This window comes from Pristiophorus japonicus, chromosome 6 (genome assembly GCF_044704955.1).
Source record: "Pristiophorus japonicus isolate sPriJap1 chromosome 6, sPriJap1.hap1, whole genome shotgun sequence".
NCBI classification, from domain to species: Eukaryota; Metazoa; Chordata; class Chondrichthyes; family Pristiophoridae; genus Pristiophorus; species Pristiophorus japonicus.
This window is the reverse complement of record NC_091982.1, coordinates 26947385-26966474: the sequence shown is the minus strand read 5'-3', so window position 1 is coordinate 26966474 and position 19090 is coordinate 26947385. Positions and strand designations below refer to the sequence as shown.

At 42.6% G+C, this 19090-nt stretch overlaps 1 protein-coding gene across 4 annotated transcripts in view; it reads left to right on the top strand.

Annotated features, from left to right (window-relative positions):
• Nucleotides 1–19090, top strand: part of LOC139265595 (cohesin subunit SA-2) — a 186358-nt gene that overhangs the window by 151608 nt on the left and 15660 nt on the right. For all 4 annotated transcript variants that reach the window (XM_070882708.1, XM_070882706.1, XM_070882704.1 and 1 more), the window contains 7 exons: nucleotides 6474–6566; nucleotides 11268–11442; nucleotides 12419–12558; nucleotides 13069–13170; nucleotides 13725–13873; nucleotides 16641–16769; nucleotides 16927–17129. In XM_070882708.1, coding sequence (XP_070738809.1) covers nucleotides 6474–6566; nucleotides 11268–11442; nucleotides 12419–12558; nucleotides 13069–13170; nucleotides 13725–13873; nucleotides 16641–16769; nucleotides 16927–17129 — 991 coding nt within the window. The remainder of the gene's footprint in view (nucleotides 1–6473; nucleotides 6567–11267; nucleotides 11443–12418; nucleotides 12559–13068; nucleotides 13171–13724; nucleotides 13874–16640; nucleotides 16770–16926; nucleotides 17130–19090) is intronic.

The window sequence follows — 19090 nt, the reverse complement described above, 5'->3', positions numbered from 1 at the left end:
TCGCTATGAAGGCCAACATGCCATTTCCTTTCTTAACCGCCTGCTGTACCTGCATGCCAACCTTCAATGACTGATGTACCATGACACCCAGGTCTCGTTGCACCTCCCCTTTTCCTAATCTGTCACCATTCAGATAATAGTCTGTCTCTCTGTTTTTACCACCAAAGTGGATAACCTCACATTTATCCACATTATACTTCATCTGCCATGCATTTGCCCACTCACCTAACCTATCCAAGCCACTCTGCAGCCTCATAGCATCCTCCTCGCAGCTCACACTGCCACCCAACTTCGTGCCATCCGCAAATTTGGAGATACTACATTTAATCCCCTCGTCTAAATCATTAATGTACAATGTAAACAGCTGGGGCCCCAGCACTAGTCACTGCCTGCCATTCAGAAAAGTATCCATATACTCCTACTCTTTGCTTCCTGTCTGCCAACCAGTTCTCAATCCACGTCAGCACACTATCCCCAATCCCATGTGCTTTAACTTTGCACATTAATCTCTTGTGTGGAACCTTGTCAAAAGCCTTCTGAAAGTCCAAATACACCACATCAACTGGTTCTCTCTTGTCCACTCTACTGGAAACATCCTCAAAAAATTCCAGAAGATTTGTCAAGCATGATTTCCCTTTCACAAATCCATGCTGACTTGGACCTATCATGTCACCTCTTTCCAAATGCGCTGCTATGACATCCTTAATAATTGATTGTCATTTTACCCACTACTGATGTCAAGCTGACCGGTTGATAATTCCCTGTTTTCTCTCCCTCCTTTTTTAAAAAGTGGGGTTACATTGGCGACCCTCCACTCGATAGGAACTGATCCAGAGTCTATGGAATGTTGGAAAATGACTGTCGATGCATCTGCTATTTCCAAGGCCATCTCTTTAAGTACTCTGGAATGCAGTCCATCAGGCCCTGGGGATTTATCGGCCATCAATCCCATCAATTTCCCCAACACAATTTCCCGACTAAGAAGGATTTCCCTCAGTTCCTCCTCCTTTCTAGACCCTCTGACCCTTTTTATATCTGGAAGGTTGTTTGTGTCCTCCTTCGTGAATACTGAACCAAAGTACTTGTTCAATTGGTCTGCCATTTCTTTGTTCCCTGTTATGACTTCCCCTGATTCTGACTGCAGGGGACCGACGTTTGTCTTTACTAACCTTTTTCTCTTTACATATCTATAGAAGCTTTTGCAGTCCGTCTTAATGTTCCCTGCAAGCTTCCTCTCGTACTCTATTTTCCCTGCCCTAATCAAACCCTTTGTCCTCCTCTGCTGAGTTCTAAATTTCTCCCAGTCCCCAGGTTCGCTGCTATTTCTGGCCAATTTGTATGCCACTTCCTTGGCTTTAATACTATGGCTGATTTCCCTTGATAGCCACGGTTGAGCCACCTTCCTTTTTTTATTTTTATGCCAGACAGAGATGTACAATTGTTGTCGTTCATCCATGCCGTCTCTAAATGTCTGCCATTGCCCATCCACTGTCAACCCCTTAAGTATCATTCGCCAATCCATCCTAGCCAAGTCATGCCTCATACCTTCAAAGTTACCCTTCTTTAAGTTCTGGACCATGGTCTCTGAATTAACTGTTTCAGTCTCCATCCTAATGTAGAATTCCACCATATTATGGCCACTCTTCCCCAAAGGGCCTCGCACAACGAGATTGCTAATTAATCCTCTCTCATTACACAACACCCAGTCTAAGATGGCCTCCCCCTAGTTGGTTCCTCAACATATTGGTCTAGAAAACCATCCCTTATGCACTCCAGGAAATCCTCCTCCTCCACCATATTGCTTCCAGTTTGGTTAGCCCAATCTGTATGCATATTAAAGTCACCCATGATAACTGCTGCACCTTTATTGCATGCACCCCTAATTTCCATTTTGATGCCCTCCCCAACATCACTACTACTGTTTGGAGGTCTGTACACAAATCCCACTAAAGTTTTTTGTCCTTTGATGTTCTGCAGCTCTACCCATATAGATTCCACATCATCCAAGCTAATGTCCTTCCTAACTATTGCATTAATCTCTTTAACCAGCAATGCTACCCCACCTCCTTTTCCTTTTATTCTATCCTTCCTGAATGTTGAATACCCCTGGATGTTGAGTTCCCAGCCCTGATCATCCTGGAGCCACGTCTCCGTAATCCCAATCACATCATATCTGTTAACATCTATTTGCACAGTTAATTCATCCACCTTATTACGGATACTCCTTGCATTAAGACACAAAGCTTTCAGACTTATCTTTTTAACACACCATGTCCCTTTAGAATTTTGCTGTAATGTGGCCCTTTTTGTTTTTTGCTTTGGGATTCTCTGCCCTCCACTTTTACTACTCTCCTTTCTATCTTTTGCCTCTGTCTCCCTTTTATTTCCCTCTGCCTCCCTGCATAGGTTCCCATCCCCCTGCCATATTAGTTTAACTCCTCACCAACAGCACTGCTGTACTTAAAGTAGATAAGTCACCAGGACCAGATAGGATGCATCCTAGGACACTGAGGGAAGTGAAGGAAGAAATTGCAGAGATATTGGCCATAGTCTTCCAATCCGATTTTGAAATGGAAGTGGTGCCAGAGGACTGGAGAATAGCAAATGTTACACCCTTGTTCAAAGAAGAGTGTGAAGATAAACCCAGCAACTTGAGGCTAGTCAGTTCAACCTCGGTAGTGGGGATGCTTTTAGAAACAATAATTGGGGACAAAATTAAGTCATTTGGACAAGTATGGATTAATTAAGGAAAGCCAGTACGGATTTGTTCAAGGCAAATCATGTTTAACCAACGTGATCGAGTTTTTTGATGAGGTAACAGAGAGGGTTGATAAGGGCAATACAGTTGATGTAGTGTACATGAATTTCCAAAAGGCGTTTGACAAAAAACAACATAATAGGCTTCTCAGCAAAGTTGAAGCCCATGGAATAAAAGGGACAGTAGCAGTATGGATACGAAATTGGCTAAGTGACAGAAAACACAGTAGTGGTGGACGGTTGTTTTTCAGACTGGAAAAAGGAATATAGTGGTGTTCCCAGGGGTCAGTTCTTGGACCATTGATTTTCTTGATATAAATGACTTAGATGTTGGGTGTACAAGGCACAATTTCAAAATTTGCAGATGACACAAAACTAGGAAGTATAGTGAACAGAGAGGAGGATAGTGATAGAATTCAAGAAGACATAGACAGGCTGGTGGAATGGGCGGACACGTGGCAGATGAAATTTAACGCAGAATAGTGCGGTGATGCATTTTGGGAGAAAGAATGAGGAGAGGCAATATAAACTAGTGTTTACAGTCCTAAAGTGGGTGCATGAACTGAGAGACCTAGGGGTATAGGTGTACAAATCGTTGAAGGTGACAAAGCAGGTTGAGAAAGCAGTTACAAAACCTTGCAAGATCCTGGGCATCATGAATTGTGGTAGAGAGTACAAAATCATGGAAATTATGATGAACCTGTATAAAACACTGGTTCGGCCTCAACTGGAATAGTGGGCCCAAGTTTCCACATGATTTGCGCCTGATTTTTAGGAGCAACTGGTGGAGAACGGACTATCTTAGAAATCGCAATTCTCCACATTTTTTTTTCTGCAGTTCTCGTCAGGTAGAACAGTTCTACTTTGGAACAGAATTTTTTCTTCAAAAGGGGGCGTGTCCGGCCACTGATGCCTGATTTGAAAGTTTCCACAGTGAAAACGTACTCCAAACTAAAGTAGAATGGAGCAAGTGAAGATTTTTGTCGAACTGAAAAAACCTGTTCTGCACACTAAAAAATCAGGCGCAGGTTACAAATTAGGCGTCCAGAACGAGGTGGGGGGGAGGGGGGGGAAGGGAACTCATTAAATTCGACAATAAATCCTTATTTATACTTCTACAAATATTATACAAATAAATCCAACCTGAATAAACATTTATAAGCAAAGAAAAGATTAAATAAACCATCTTCCTACCTGTGTGCAAGTGCTTCAGCCATCGTTCGAAGGAAACCGCCGTTTGTTGCCGCGCAGAGGAGGGGAGGGAGGGGAAGGAGATAGCGGCTTGTTGCCGTGGAGAGAGGGGAGGGAGGGGAAGGAGACAGCGGCTTGTTGCCGTGGAGAGAGGGGAGGGAGGGGAAGGAGACAGTGGCTTGTTGCCGTGGAGAGAGGGGAGGGAGGGGAAGGAGACAGCGGCTTGTTGCCGTGGAGAGAGGGGAGGGAGGGGAAGGAGACAGTGGCTTGTTGCCGCGCAGAGGAGGGGAGGGAGGGGAAGGCGATAGCGGCTTGTTGCCGTGGAGGGAGGGGAAGGAGACAGCCGTTTGTTGCCGCGGAGGGGAGGGAGGGGAAGGAGACAGTGAGAAGGGAAGCCTCAGTGCTGATGGCAATGTGATTTTATTAAAAAATGTTCAAAAATTAAACAGCTACAAAGAACTACAAAAATGGCCGAGTGCCAATGTTTTTTTTCACACTGAGCATGCGCAAACGCTCCAACGCGCACGCGCAGCGTAGCCGGCAGGAAAAAAACTAATTTAAATAGTACCCGTCCCCTCCCACTTACAAAATCGGCGTGAGTGTAGGCTCCGCCCCCCTGGGCGCCGCGCCAAACAGACAAGGAGCTGCAAAGCACTCGAGAATAGCGCGTTTTTTTTCTGCCGCCGTTTTAGGCGCGAAACACTGGCGCCCAGCTCGAAGGGGCGCCCGTTTTTTATCCTGTGGAAACTTGGGCCCATTGTGTCCAGTTCTGGGCACCGCACTCTAGGAAGGATATGAAGGCCTTAAAGAGGGTGCAGAAAAGTTTACGAGAATGATTCCAGGGATAAGGGACTTCAGTAACGTGGAAAGACTGGAGAAGCTGGGGTTGTTCTCTTTCGAGATGAGTGAGAGGAGATTTGATCAAGGCGTTCAAAATCCTGAGGGTTCTGGACAGAGTAGATTGAGAGAAACTGTTCCCATTGGTGGAAGGGTTGAGAACCAGGGGACACAAATTTAAGGTGATTTGAAAAAGAACCAATGGCAACATAATAAAAAAAACTATTTTACGCAGTGAGTTGATATGATCTGGAATGCACTGCCTGAAAGGGTGGTGGAGGAAGACTCAATCACGGCTTTGAAAAGGGAGTTGGATAAGCACCTGAGGGAAAAATAATTTGCAGGGCTACAGGGAAAGGACGGGAGAGTGGGACTAGCTAAGGTGCTCTTCCAGTGAGCTGGTGCGGGCTCAACGGGCCGAATGGCCTCCTTCCCTGTTGTAACCATTCTTTGATTCTATGAGGAAAAATTGGGCTTTCTGCCTTGAGAGGTGATCCTATCGAGTTATATATGATAGTAAAAGTTATGGAAAGGCCAATCGGAAAAATTTAATTGCGAGAATGGGAAAAAGGGACAGCGGTTCATACAAGTATCAGGCAAGTGTAAGATTGATATCGGCAAGTTCTTCTTCACACAGTGATAAATACATAGAATGGACTTGTGGGTTGAGTCTTGGGTTCATTTATGAAAGTTAAATACCACAATGGTGATTGGTTGGTTGGAGCAGCCCAATGGCCACTCCAAGTTTTCCATCATTATGTTATAGTGTCCTCCTGGTGGCAGGATTACCACACTCCTACTGACAGTGGTACACTATCAGTACAACAGTTCCTTCCAACATGGCCACCATTGTGTGTCATTTGAATATGAAATAATTTACTCAAAATGAGTTATGTGTCACATTGTGAAGTGCAGGACTATAAATACCTGGATTGCTTGCATGCTTTAAGAATTGTCGACATGACAGCCAAATAGCTCTGAAGAAATAATAGAAGTTGCTACATTACAATGGGCAATATTCAAGTACTTTACACACCTACTTAATATCCCCAACTAAAATGACCTAAAAAGTGTTTGTAAAGGTGTAAAAATCCATTTAAATTCATAAGGAAAGCCTTGTCATAGGTCAGTTATCGAATTCACTTTCACCAGTGGAGTAAATTTTCTATTTTACAGCCACCCGCTGAGAATTGTCATTTTATTTTGTGCTTCTGTAAGTAGAAATTTGAATATTTTCACGATTCTTCAATCACCAGTCACACAATAGTAAATGGAAAGAGGAGAAGGTGGTGCTCAGAGGTCACGCACCACTTTCCCAGTGCTCAAGCATCATTTAATAAAAATGTTAAGATAATGGATCAGGAAGACCATTCAGCCCTTAATTTATCCATCCGGTTAGACCCTAAAATCCTCCGTTGTGGCATCCAATTGTTTCATAAACAAATGCAGTGTTTTCACCTCTAATCTGTAAATCCATCCCGAGTATTGTTAATTCTGAAGTAGCTTATTTACTCTAAGTGAAAACATTTAATAGGTAGATTGGTAAAATTGCAGCAATTGTAACAGCTTACATTGACGTAGTGGGTGAAAATTCTGTTGCAAAAATTCACTGCACGAAAGTGGTTGAATATGTCTCTACTGCATATACTTATCATTGAAGGTAATATAAGTATACATTTTTCTTTCAGGATAAGCTAATAATGTTACGAAAACAAATGCGAGCTTTCTGCCAGATCTGCCAGCACTACCTGACGAATGTTAATACAGCTGTTAAAGAACAGGTAATGGAAATCACGTCTTGAGCATGAAAGTAGCCACATATTTTCACATATATATCACTGTCCAGTTGCAAAAATTGTGATTGTCAACACTGCTTTCTACAGTGACAAATCAGTAACAGATCACATGAGAGATGTTGCATTCAATCGATTGTCCCTCCCAATTTAACATTCGCTTAACTACTTCAGATCATTTCTAAGAAAATAATATTGGTAACATTTTTTAAGATGCAATTTTTGTTCTCATTGAAATACATGTGACCTCACTCATATTAAAGATGAAAAAATAGGAAATTCTTAAATGGAGCAAAATGATTTAACTTAAAACACCTGCCAATGCATTTAACCTCTTCAGTAATCAAATTTGTTTCTGTTAGCCCCTAACACACACCATTTGAGAGATTTCAAAAGCACAGTTTACCTCCTACATGAACTTTAATTTTCTAAGCTCACGTGATCACTTCAGTCACACTTAAAAATGTATGGCCTGTTTGTTTTTTTGAGTGGTTCTAGTTATCTATCACTGGTTTCTGAAAACAAAAGTCCACTGGAATTTAGAAATCCATAGCTGTTAAACTAGTAATTTACATTCACATTATATTCCTCAAATTAAATTTATAATTACATATTGACATGTAAATTTTGACTATTACAGCCTGCCAATGATAGAGAAATTAATAACTGAGTTTGCTCCTTTCTCTTTTAGTATATAACTTTCTTCCTTTTTAGAAGCAATAGTAAAATAAAATACTAGCAACCTCGCTAGAGTTATTTTGAAATGCTGTTTTTGATGCTATTTCTTACAGCAGATATTGGTTGTATTTTACAGATGGCTTTGTAAAGTTTATTTACATTAAAATATCAGGAAATTCTAAGTAGTTTCAGTACTAAGTATTTTTCCCTCGGTATTATCTTTTTCTTCACTGCATTCCAGTACTTTACCCAATGGCCATGCTTCCTATGTGAGCCGAAGCTTTGAATGTTGGCTAGATATTTGCTCGTGGGGTATCACAGTTGAGCTTTATCCTGTTTTCACCCAGTGTCCAACTATGCGCAATTTCCACTCTGAGTCATTGGCTAGCTATCGGGAACAGGAATTCCGGTTGATGTACTTTTTTTTTCGCTCCCTAGCCTGGAGTAACTGAGGCAAATGAAAATAATGCAACTCCTGCTGGTTTGCACCAGCACAGAGTGGGAATGAACCTGGGACCTTCTGGTCTGTACCTTTATCCACAGTGCCATCAATAAAATATACATTTTTATAATTTTGTGTGCACAGACTGCTTGTTTGTCACACTTATTTCCTATGTCATGATTTGGTCATGCTTGGTGTGCCAATTTTCTCATGCCAGGTCTAATGGCATGGGTAACACCACCGTACTCTTAATTACCTCAATACTTGTAATTACTTCCCTTGCAGTGCAGGTCTCCCAAAACTAAGTGACGCCTCTTTATCTCCCACTTGAACTGACTTGTCCCTTTGTGACATTGCTGCTCAACCTCCAACTCACACCACTCCTCTTCCTGGTTGTGTCATTTAATTTTTCTAAAATCCAGAGTACTGCTACATGGTCCAAGGCCCACTTTTATTCCAATCTGCACCCTGACCCGCACATGCCATGGCTTTACAGCTCTGTCTGAACCCCAGCTTGAAGCCCACCTCAACTAGTATCTTTCTTTGTGAAATAAAAAGATCAGTAGAGAGGGGGGCTCAGAGAACTCCGGGTAAGAGAGAGAAATCACGCGGGAGAGAGACAAGAAGGACAGGGGAAAGAATGTGTGCGTGAGAGAGAGAGAGAGAGAGAGACAAAAGTCATGGAGGGGGATTCACAGTGCGCAATACCATGGGAGATTAAGTATATTAAAAATGTGTGTCAGACACTTGCATGCAAATTTCTATTATACTTAAAATGTTTTTTTTTATAAAGTAAAGTCAATAATTTCAAATGTACATAGAAACTTTCCCACCAACACGCACTACATTTTGACTGGTTAACAGAGAGAAAACAGAGGGGTTAGGGGTAAAAGTGTTGCTTGGATTGGAAAGAGATTGGAAGTGTTATACACCAGGGGTCAGTGTTCGGTCCACGATTGTTCTTGATTATATATAGGTAACTTGAGCAGAGGGAGCACCATGTTAGAATTTATTGATAACATAAAAGTAGGGGGTTTGGCAAACAGCGAGAAGAATTGTAAAAGATGTTAGGAGGACATTGGTTAGCTGAATGGGAAGATAGGTTTCAGATTAAATTTGATGCGAAGTGTTAGTTAATACATTTTGGAAGGAAAAACAAGGAATGGCAGCATACACTCAATAGAAAGATACTGTAGAGTGGATGAACAAAGAAACTTAAGGATTCAAATGAGTAATTTCCTAATAGTGTGAGTGCAAGTAGATAAATAAATAAAGACCAAGAGCACTTTGGGATTTATAAATGGAGCACAGAGTACAAGTCAAAAGAAGCAATGATAAATTTATAAATACAATGGTTAAACCACAGAGTGCCCCATTACAGAAAGGGCATTAAAGCCAAGTGCAGGTACAGTGTAGCTTCACCAAGATGATGCCAGAGATGGGAAACTATGGTATGAGATTGCTTTAGTAAGTTGATTTTCTTCCTGTGGAATCCTGCCATTTTGGATCTCCAATTGTACCAGGAGCCATTACAATGCTGTTAGGTATCGAGGCAGTCTACTCAATCGACTTCTCCCTGTGGCCGAGGAGCTCCTCCCGGAATCACAATGCGGATTTTGTCCCCTATGGGGCAGAACAGACATGATCTTTGCAGCGCGACAGCTGCAGGAAAAATGCAGGGAGCAGCGCCAGCCCTTATACATGGTCTCTTTCGATCTTACAAAGGCCTTTTACACGGTCAACCGTGAGGGTTTATGGAGCGTCCTCCTCTTCAGATGCTGCCAAAGGTTTGTCAACATCCTTCGCCTGCTTCATGATGACGTGCAGGCCGCGATCTTTACCAACGGATCCATTACAGACCCAATTCACGTCTGGACCGGGGTCAAACAGGACAGCGTAATTGCTCCAACCCTTTTCTCAATTTTCCTCGCTGCCGTGCTCCACCTCACAATCAACAAGCTCCCCGCTGGAGTGGAACTAAACTACAGAACCAGTGGGAAGCTGTTTAACCTACGCCACCTCCAGGCTAGGTCCAAGATCACCCCAACCTCTGTCGTTGAGCTGCAGTATGCGGACGACGCCTGCATCTGTGTACATTCAGAGGCTGAACTCCAGGATATAGTCAATGTATTCACCTGAGGCATATGAAAACATGGGCCTTATGCTTAACATCCGTAAGACAAAAGGCCTCCACCAGCCTGTCACTGCCGCACGTCACTGCCGCACAGCACTGCCTTCCAATCATCAAGATTCACGGCGCGGCCCTCGACAACGTGGACCATTTCCCATATCTCGGGAGCGTCTTATCAACAAAGGCAGACATTGTTGCGGAGATTCAACATCACCTCCAGTGTGCCAGTGCAGTCTTCGGCCGTCTGAGGAAAAGAGTGTTTGAAGACCAGGCCCTCAAATCTATCACCAAGCTCATGGTCTACAGGGCTGTAGTAATACCCGCCCTCCTGTATGGATCCGAGGCATGGATGATGTATAGAAGGCACCTCAAGTCGCTGGAGATATATCACCAACGATGTCTCCGCAAGATCCTGCAAATCCGCTGGGAGGACAGGCACACCAATATCAGTGTCCTCGATCAGGCTAACATCACCAGTATTGAAGCACTGACCACACTCGATCAGCTTTGCTGGGCAGGCCACATAGTTCGCATGCCAGATACGAGACTCTCGAAGCAAATGCTTTATGCGGTGCTCCTTCGTGGTAAACGAACCAAAGAAGGATAGCGGAAACGTTATAAGGACACCCTCAAAGCCTCCCTGATAAAGTGCAACATCACCACTGACACCTGGGAGACCCTGGCTGAAGACGGCCCGAGGTGGAGAAAGTGCATCCGGGAAGGCGTTGAGCTCTTTGAGTCTCAACGCAAAGAACGTGAAGAGGCCGAGCACAGGCAGCGGAAGGCGCGCGCGGCAAACCAGCCCCACTGACCCCTTCCCTCGACAAATGTCTGTCCCACCTGTGACAGGGTCTGTGGCTCGTATTGGACTGTTCAGCCATCAAATAACTCATTTTGGGAGTGGAAACAAGTCTTCCTTGATTCCAAGGGACTGCCTATGATGAGGTATAGAGGCAGTCTACATTCATCCTGGAGTGACTTGAGTCAGTAATGTTTAAGTTGGTGCTTTGGCTAGCCTAGATGGTGACTGAAACAACCAAATTGTTTGCACTATCCAAGTACGCAGCAATAACTAGCAAGTAACTTTTCTTAGCTTGACAGTCTCACATTGGGATCTTGGCTGATCTGAAGGACTAATGTCGAAGTTACATTTGTAACCTATGTCATTGGAATGAATTTAGATTATATAGAACTAAAATAGCAGGCCTCTGAGAAAGAAATGAATGGTAGCTTTACATCCTATAAGTCTAACTTCCTGCAAGGTAGGGAGGCACACTTTTTAAATAATGCATATGGGGAAGTACTTAAAGTCGTCCTAAACTTTACCTCTCTTATAAGCGCACTAGTTTTTCTATAAGATGCATTTAATTAGTGCAATGACTTTGTGTTCAAAATAGACTCAGTAACTTTCAGTAATTATTTCTGTTTTGTTTTGTAGGCTTTCACTATCTTGTGTGATATTCTGATGATTTTTAGCCACCAGATTATGTCAGGTGGACGTGAAGTACTGGAACCTCTGGTTTACACTCCAGATTCGTCTCTACAGTCAGAGTTGCTCAGCTTCATCTTAGACCATGTATTTATTGACCAGGATGAAGACGGCCACAGTACAGGTGAGGGATGTTATTTTTCACACATACTTATTTGTACCAATCTAGTACAGTCTGTTACTTAAAGCCCTTTTCCCCATAGCTGTAAATTATGAATGATTTTTAAAACTGAGAAGTATGATACAGAATGAATTTGAATCCCAAGTAGAATTTCTTGATACAGTCACCTTGTGCTATTGAAACCTTAGCATCTCTCTAATGTTGTTCTGTCTCTTTTTGGGAGGGTGGGGGGGAAACTATTTGGGTTGTGTATGCATTTTCAGAGGTGTCATAGGGTACACTGGTCCGTCTCGGTTAACATCGGACAACACCAGATATGCTTGAACAGTTACGCAATGTTTCCTCTAATTTTCTTTTGGGACCTGCAGAGTGCTGCGTGGCCGCACAGCTTAAAAGCTTAATTGGTGGTGCATATTTCAATTAATGTGACAGAACACAAGTTTGAAGTGAAACAAAGAAAAGGAGAACCATCAGTTGGGTGAACAGAAAATGGGTTTAAAAAAAAAAAAATGTGAGGAATTGGCAGTCGTAGCAATGCTGGCCATTATGCTTCACTGAGATCCGAGAGACAGCTTGATCTGACTTTTCTGGATAATGGATAGCACTAAGTTTACCAACTCTGGTTAGAGGTATTCCTGGAGGTTTGACCGTGTGATGTCTTATCACATAATGCTTGCCCACAGTCTGCAAATGTTACTATATTTACCTTCTAACAGTTGAGTTCCTTGGACTTGAGTATCTTTGCTCGTGGTTTTATGCCAATAGCTGTCATATGAGAAGTTCCGCGAGCAGGTGTGAAAAGTACACCACAGCAAGCTGGAAATGTGAAGTGCAAACTCTACTTTTCTCCTGGATTGCTAGCAGCAGTGCCCATTCCGGGAGACTCCGGAAAATCTGAAAGGGTTGACAACTCTAGGTGGCTCACAGCTTCTTCACTATTAATTCTTGAGTATTAATAACTATTGCCTTTATTTTGCAGATGGACATCAAGATGATGAAGCTAGTAAAATCGAAGCTTTACATAAAAGGAGGAACCTTCTTGCAGCTTTCTGTAAATTAATTGTATATAATGTGGTGGACATGAATACAGCTGCAGATATTTTTAAGCAGTACATGAAGGTAAACATTTCTGAACTTACTTTGTGGAATAGACCCTCTTTTGATTGTGAGCTACTAATAAAGCTGGGGCGGTTTATACCAGAGGAAACGTGGCTCAGGAGAAAACTTGACTAAATCAAGATTGTAAGAAAATTCAAGAGGGAACCAGGTACTTGTTTTGGCAAAAGTGATATAGCATGCTTTTTTTTTAAATTGGAACTGGCCAGATGAATCACAAAATCTTTTCCAATTCTGTATATGCCTGTTTCAACCTAGCTTCCTGTAATGGGTGACTTGTAAACTTGAACAGTAGGATATTCCACTACTGCTTTGTCCTTGGTTCTCTGGGGAATAATAAATGTTTACTAAAATAGAAGTGTTCTATATTCAAAAGTCCCAAACAATACTTAACTATTGCAATGCTAGGATTTGTGCATTTTAGACCCAGTTCTCAGAATTTCAGTTATCAGAATTATTGAATAATGAATTTATCTATAATGCATACTAAAACCATTATTATTTATACTTTAGTATTACAATGATTATGGTGACATCATCAAGGAAACTATGAGCAAGTGCAGGCAAGCTGACAAAATTCAGTGTGCAAAGACCCTTATACTTAGCTTACAGCAGGTAAGATTTTAAATCATTGGAAGAAGAATGTATCAGTAAATTGATAAAGTAGATAATCCTAAAGGATGGAACTTAGGGGGTATTATTTTCTCAGCATATTACTGGTATTCACCCATTTCTATGTTATGATTTTGTGATAATGTTCCATAATGTCTCAAATTTTATGTTAAATGAAGAATTGTGATGCAGTTTAAATAAGGACCATTGTACAAATATAAATGATGTGCATTTACATGTTATATTTGCAGCTTCCTTTTCCTGCATTATGTTTACATATTTGGAATAGTGTTATTTTTCAGAGTATTAACCAAAGAGCTCTTTCTAAAACCCATTGGTATTTGGTTTTGATATTGGGACTGTCAAAAATATCAAAGTTTATTGATTATTTTTTGCATGCGAGGGCCAAGTAAAGGATAAGAGAGGGCAAACAGAAGTGAAATGTTTAAATTTGTTAATGATCATCAATACATTACATATTTTGTCAGCGTTTTTTTTGTAAGTGTTCTTGGATAATTACTACTCCATTTACATTATAATTATTTGATTTCTCACAGTTGTTTAATGAATTGGAACAGGACCTTGGACTTGGTTTTGATCGAACAACTCCTGGTTTTAGTGGAGTTAAAGAACTTGCTCGACGTTTCTCACTAACATTTGGCTTAGATCAGCTAAAAACCAGAGAAGCTGTAGCAATGCTGCACAAGTAAGTCCTTGTCATCTTGTATTTAAATTTTTTTTTTCTTGAGGACATGGTTTCTGAGGTAAGGGGGATTAAGATAAGGTCATGTGTATTTGCAATACAAAAGTTCTGATTGGTCCCCTTGAATGACAAGACACATCAAACAGCTTGTCTGGAATGTGTAATTAGATCCTGCCTGCCTGAGTAATCAAGTATTTTGCAAAGTGTAACTTTAGCCATTCATTCTGACTGCCACCCAAAAAAGCATTTGACCTTTTCCCTCCTTACAAGTTCCTGATCTCCCGCCCCCCCCCCCCCCCGCAAACTGGGGTCCTGACCTTCTCCACTGCCTAAGTTCCTTACCGTTTCCCTCCCCAACAAATCCCTGACCTTCTACCCCCGCCACACCTGGTTCCTGGCCTTCGCCCCCTGCCCAAGTTCCTGAGCTTCTTTCTCCCCCCCCAACCCGCGTTCCTGACCTCTCCCACCACTCCTCCCCGAGTTCCTGATTCTCTCTCCCTGCCCATTGCTGACCATCTCCCCTCCCCACCAAGGTTCCTGATTTCCTTCCCACCCTCCCCCCTTGTGTATGTATGTGTGTGTGTGTGTTACGGATTGTTAGCCGGTTAATTGGATATGAAGTGAATAGTGACAGTGTCGTGACTTTCGGATTTCATTTAGCCCAATGACGTCACCTGCCGCACACACGCCAGGTTTTCCGAGAAATCAGCCAGGTCTAGGGGGAGGAGAGGGAGAACGCGGTGTGGGTGTAAAGCGGGTGGGGTTGGAAGAACGTGATCCATGTTTAACAGGGGGGCAAAGAATGTGACGTTCACGTTCTTACTCTCATTCTTCCCATTTAGACCTGGAGTACGTTCTTCCCCCATCGCCACTGTTCCCTCTATGCTCTACCACTCTCCGAGTTCCTGAACTTTTCTTCTCCCCCCGAGCTCCTGACCTCCTGTTTCCCCTCCGAACCCCTCTCCTCCTTTGATCCCCTCTCCCATCCCTCCGATTTCCCCCCCCTTTCCTGCCTCCTCCCCCTTCGATCTCATCTTTCTCATCCATTCTCCTCTCTTTCCCCCCCCCACCCCCTTTCGATTCCCTCTCTTTGCCCCCCTCCCCCACCCCCTTTCGATTCCCTCTCTTTGCCCCCCTCCCCCACCCCCTTTCGATTCCCTCTCTTCACCCCCCCCCCTCCCCCACCCCCTTTCGATTCCCTCTCTTCTTCCCACCCCCACCCACTTTAGATTCCCTCTCTTCTCCCCCCCCCCCCCCATCCCCTTTCGATTCCCTCTTTCCCCCACCCCCTTTCAATTCTCTCTACTTCTTCCCCCACCCCTTCGATTCCCTCTCCCTCTCCCCACGCACCCCTTCGATTCCCTCTCCCTCTCCCCACACACCCCCCTCAATTCCCCCCTCTCCCCAGAGGCCGCAGCCGCTGTATCGTTTGGTACTGTGCATGCATGACTGGATCAAATGTGCAATACCAGTCGGACATGCATGCGCAGAGAGTCAAAAATGCATTGGAAATAATGACTCCGTTGAGATTTTAAAAAGCAACATGAAAAAGCCATTCCGTCCATCAATAACGACTTGCATTTTTATAGTGCCTTTAAGGTATTAAAAACATCCCATGGTGCTTCACATGTGCGTTATTGGACAGAAATTCAATATCGAGCCACATAGAGATATTATTGCTCGTCTGAGAGCCAATTAGGTCAGCAAGCACAGGGGTGATGGGTGAACAGGACTAGGTGCGAGTTAGGATACAGGCAGCAGAATTTTGGATAAGGTGGCTGGCCGCCCAGGAAAGCATTTTCGTAGGCTGGAGATAACAAAGGCATGGATGAGGGTTTCAGCAGCAAATGAGCTGGGGCAGCAGCAGCAGAGACGAACGACATTATGGAGGTGGAAGTAGGTGGTCTTAGTGATGCAGCGAATATTGGGTCGGAAGCTCAGCTCAGAGTCAAGTCCACTCCTTCCTCAAGCTATGTGCAATGTATTCTTTCATGGACTTTACATAACCCACTTAATCGCCCAAGGGGAAACATTTTCATAAATACACATTCTCAAAAATAATCAAATAAAGCTATAGCTTATTTATCCTTTCCTATATTTCCACAATTACCCTAGCCTGCTGCTCGCTAGAGTCATTTTCCCAGCAGCACTGGTACCATCATGTCCTGTGGAGTGCTTCATCATCTCAGTCTGTGTCTCTTCTCTATAATCTGTGATCATATTCCAAATCAGATAGTACTTATTCAGCTCCTTTTTGAAGATGTCAATGAGCACAGATTCTTAAATACCTCTACTGTGAATCAATTGCATATGGCCAGTAATGGAGTTTAATGCATACTCTTTCTTGAGACTTGTTAATTTTTAGCCTGTGCCCTTCAATACTTGAAGGCCAAATCCAATTGGCTGCTGAGAGGCATAGGTAACAACTATGCCTCTGCATTTCAAAGGGCTGGATCAAATTGTGCAGGCAAGTACAAGATTTATCTGTCAACTGGAGGGAATGAATCTGGTGAACACCATTTTAATCTCAAGTTAGTTCAAGATGATTAGCCAATTTCTGCTGTCCGTAATGTTTGTTTTTGCAATGAACTGCTACAGCCTAGTTTAAGCATGTTACCTGAAGTGTGTAAAGTAAGTCTCTTCTAAGCACACACACGTGGTTAGCCCATGATGTCAAATTCAGTATCCTAATTATATTTTAAGTATGTGAGATTTTGAGAATTTCATTGGTTATTTTCTAGTTCTAATTTGTTTGACAATGACTTTGCAGAGATGGCATTGATTTTGCCTTCAAGGAACCCAATGTAAATGGAGAAGGATATCCCGCTCTGAATTTACCCTTCCTGGATATCCTGAGTGAATTCTCTTCTAAACTGCTCAGACAAGACAAGAGAACACTGTAAGTACAGTATTTGGCATCTTTGTGTGTAGATGAAGGATAACAAACTCTAAAATTGTGTGCTGTTCTGCTTCAACTGCTGTAATATTGCTATTTTGCAATACAGTTTGACGCTGTTTGTATAACTATTGAACAATATTTTATTTTCTAATTTCAGCTATGTTTACCTCGAGAAGTTTATGACTGAGCAAATGATATTGCATAGGGAAGATGTGTGGCTTCCGTTAATATCATATAGAAACTCCTTATTGACTGGTGATGATGACACAATGTCTGTTGTCAGTGGAATTAGCAGCAGAGGCTCCTCTGTAAGAAGCAAGAAAACAAAACCAGCAACTGGGAAACGAAAATTACCTGAAGGTAATACATTAGCATGACTCTTGTAAATAAATCATCATGGTGCACTTATTGCATACACGTAATTGTATTTCCAGGATGCACATCAAGAATGGAAATTGGATGAGTTGAGACATTCTATATGCAAAGAAAGGTGTCTGAAGTGTTTATGTAGAGTAAATGTAGCATCTTATACAATTTTGGTTCTTTTAAATTGTTCTCTCCTTGCTTCTCCGACACAGCTAATAGTATGGAGTTCTGTTGCACCTTTCTGTCTGAACACTGCTAGCCAGTCACATCAATACCTTAAATATTGTTCGCAGTTGTTCAAGAAACTTCATGCGTAATTTCCTTTCTTCAGATAGTGGCTTCCTCTTTCAAAATGGGCATGCTGTAAACTTCCATCTTACGATACATAAACTGCTGATCTAGATTGCTTTCTAACTCTCATTGTTTCCACATCAGGGTAGTGATTCAGAGAAAGGGTACTAACTGTACTTGCTCGTTGCAGGGTCAGAATAATTATGTCGCTCTTGTGAGATGGCTAGCTCAGTACAGATCAGGGACTAAATCTTGGACATTTCTCGACTGCATGCCAACCATTAGATCTCCTTCTGTGCCACTTCCATTGACTCGTACTGTGCTGTCTGATGCTTGTCTGAAGTCAAATCATGCACAAGCCAGAGATTTCTCCCAATTGAATACTGGTAAGTCTGAAATAAAAATAGAAAATGCTGGAAACACTCAGCAGGTCAGGCAGCATCTGTGGAGAGAGACCTTTCATCAGAACTGAAGCCTTGTTGACTCCCAGCAGGAATTTTGCACTTTCCCCCTCCGATTCCACCTTCCTCTCCAGTTTCTCACGCGTCACTCATGCTAAAACAGATGATGCACAATGTCAGTGTCCTGTTTGACCCTGAGCTGAGTTTCAAATATGTACCACCAAGTCAGCCCATTTCCACCTCTACAACATCACTTCAGAACATAAGAAATAGAAACAGGTGTAGGCCATCCGGCCCCTCGAGCCTGCTCCGCCATTCAATAAGATCTGATCATGGACTCAGCTTCACTTCCCCGCCTGCTCCCCGTAACCCCTTATCGTTTAAGAAACTGTCTATTTCTGTCTTAAATTTATTCAATGTCCCAGCTTCCACAGCTCTCTGAGGCAGCAAATTCCACAGATTTACAACCCTCAGAAGAAATTTCTCCTCATCTCTGTTTTAAATGGGCGGCCCCTTATTCTAAGATCGTGCCCTCTAGTTCCAGTCTCCCCTATCAGTGGAAACATCCTCTCTGCATCCACCTTGTCAAGCCCCCTCATAATCTTATACGTTTCAATAAGATCACCTCTCATTCTTCTGAATTCCAATGAGTAGAGGCCCAGCCGACTCAACCTTTCCTCATAAGTCAACCTCCTCATAAGTCAACCCCCTCATTCCCGGAATCAACCTAGTGAACCTTCTCTGAACTGCCTCCAAAGCAAGTATATCCTTTTGTAAATATCGAAACCAAAACTGCATGCAGTATTCCAGGTGTGGCCTCACCAATACCTTATATAGATTAGTAAGACTTTCCTGCTTTTATACTCCATCGCCTTTGCAATAAAGGCCAAGATACCATTGGCCTTCCTGATCACTTGCTGCACCTGCATACTATCCTTTTTTGTTTCATGCACAAGTACCCCCAGGTCCCGCTGTCCTGTGGCACTTTTGCAATCTTTCTCCATTTAAGTATTAACTTGCTCTTCTATTTTTTTTCTGTCAAAGTGCATGACCTCTCACTTTCCAACATTATACTCCATTTGTCAATTTGTTTTACCCACTCACTTAGCCTGTCTATGTCCTTTTGCAAATTTTTTGTGTCTTTCTCACACTTTGCTTTTCCTCCCATCTTTGTGTCGTCAGCAAACATTACCTCCTTATTTACCTACGTTCTCCTTTCCCTACTGCAGCTGAAACACTCACTCATGCTGTTGTCACCCCCAA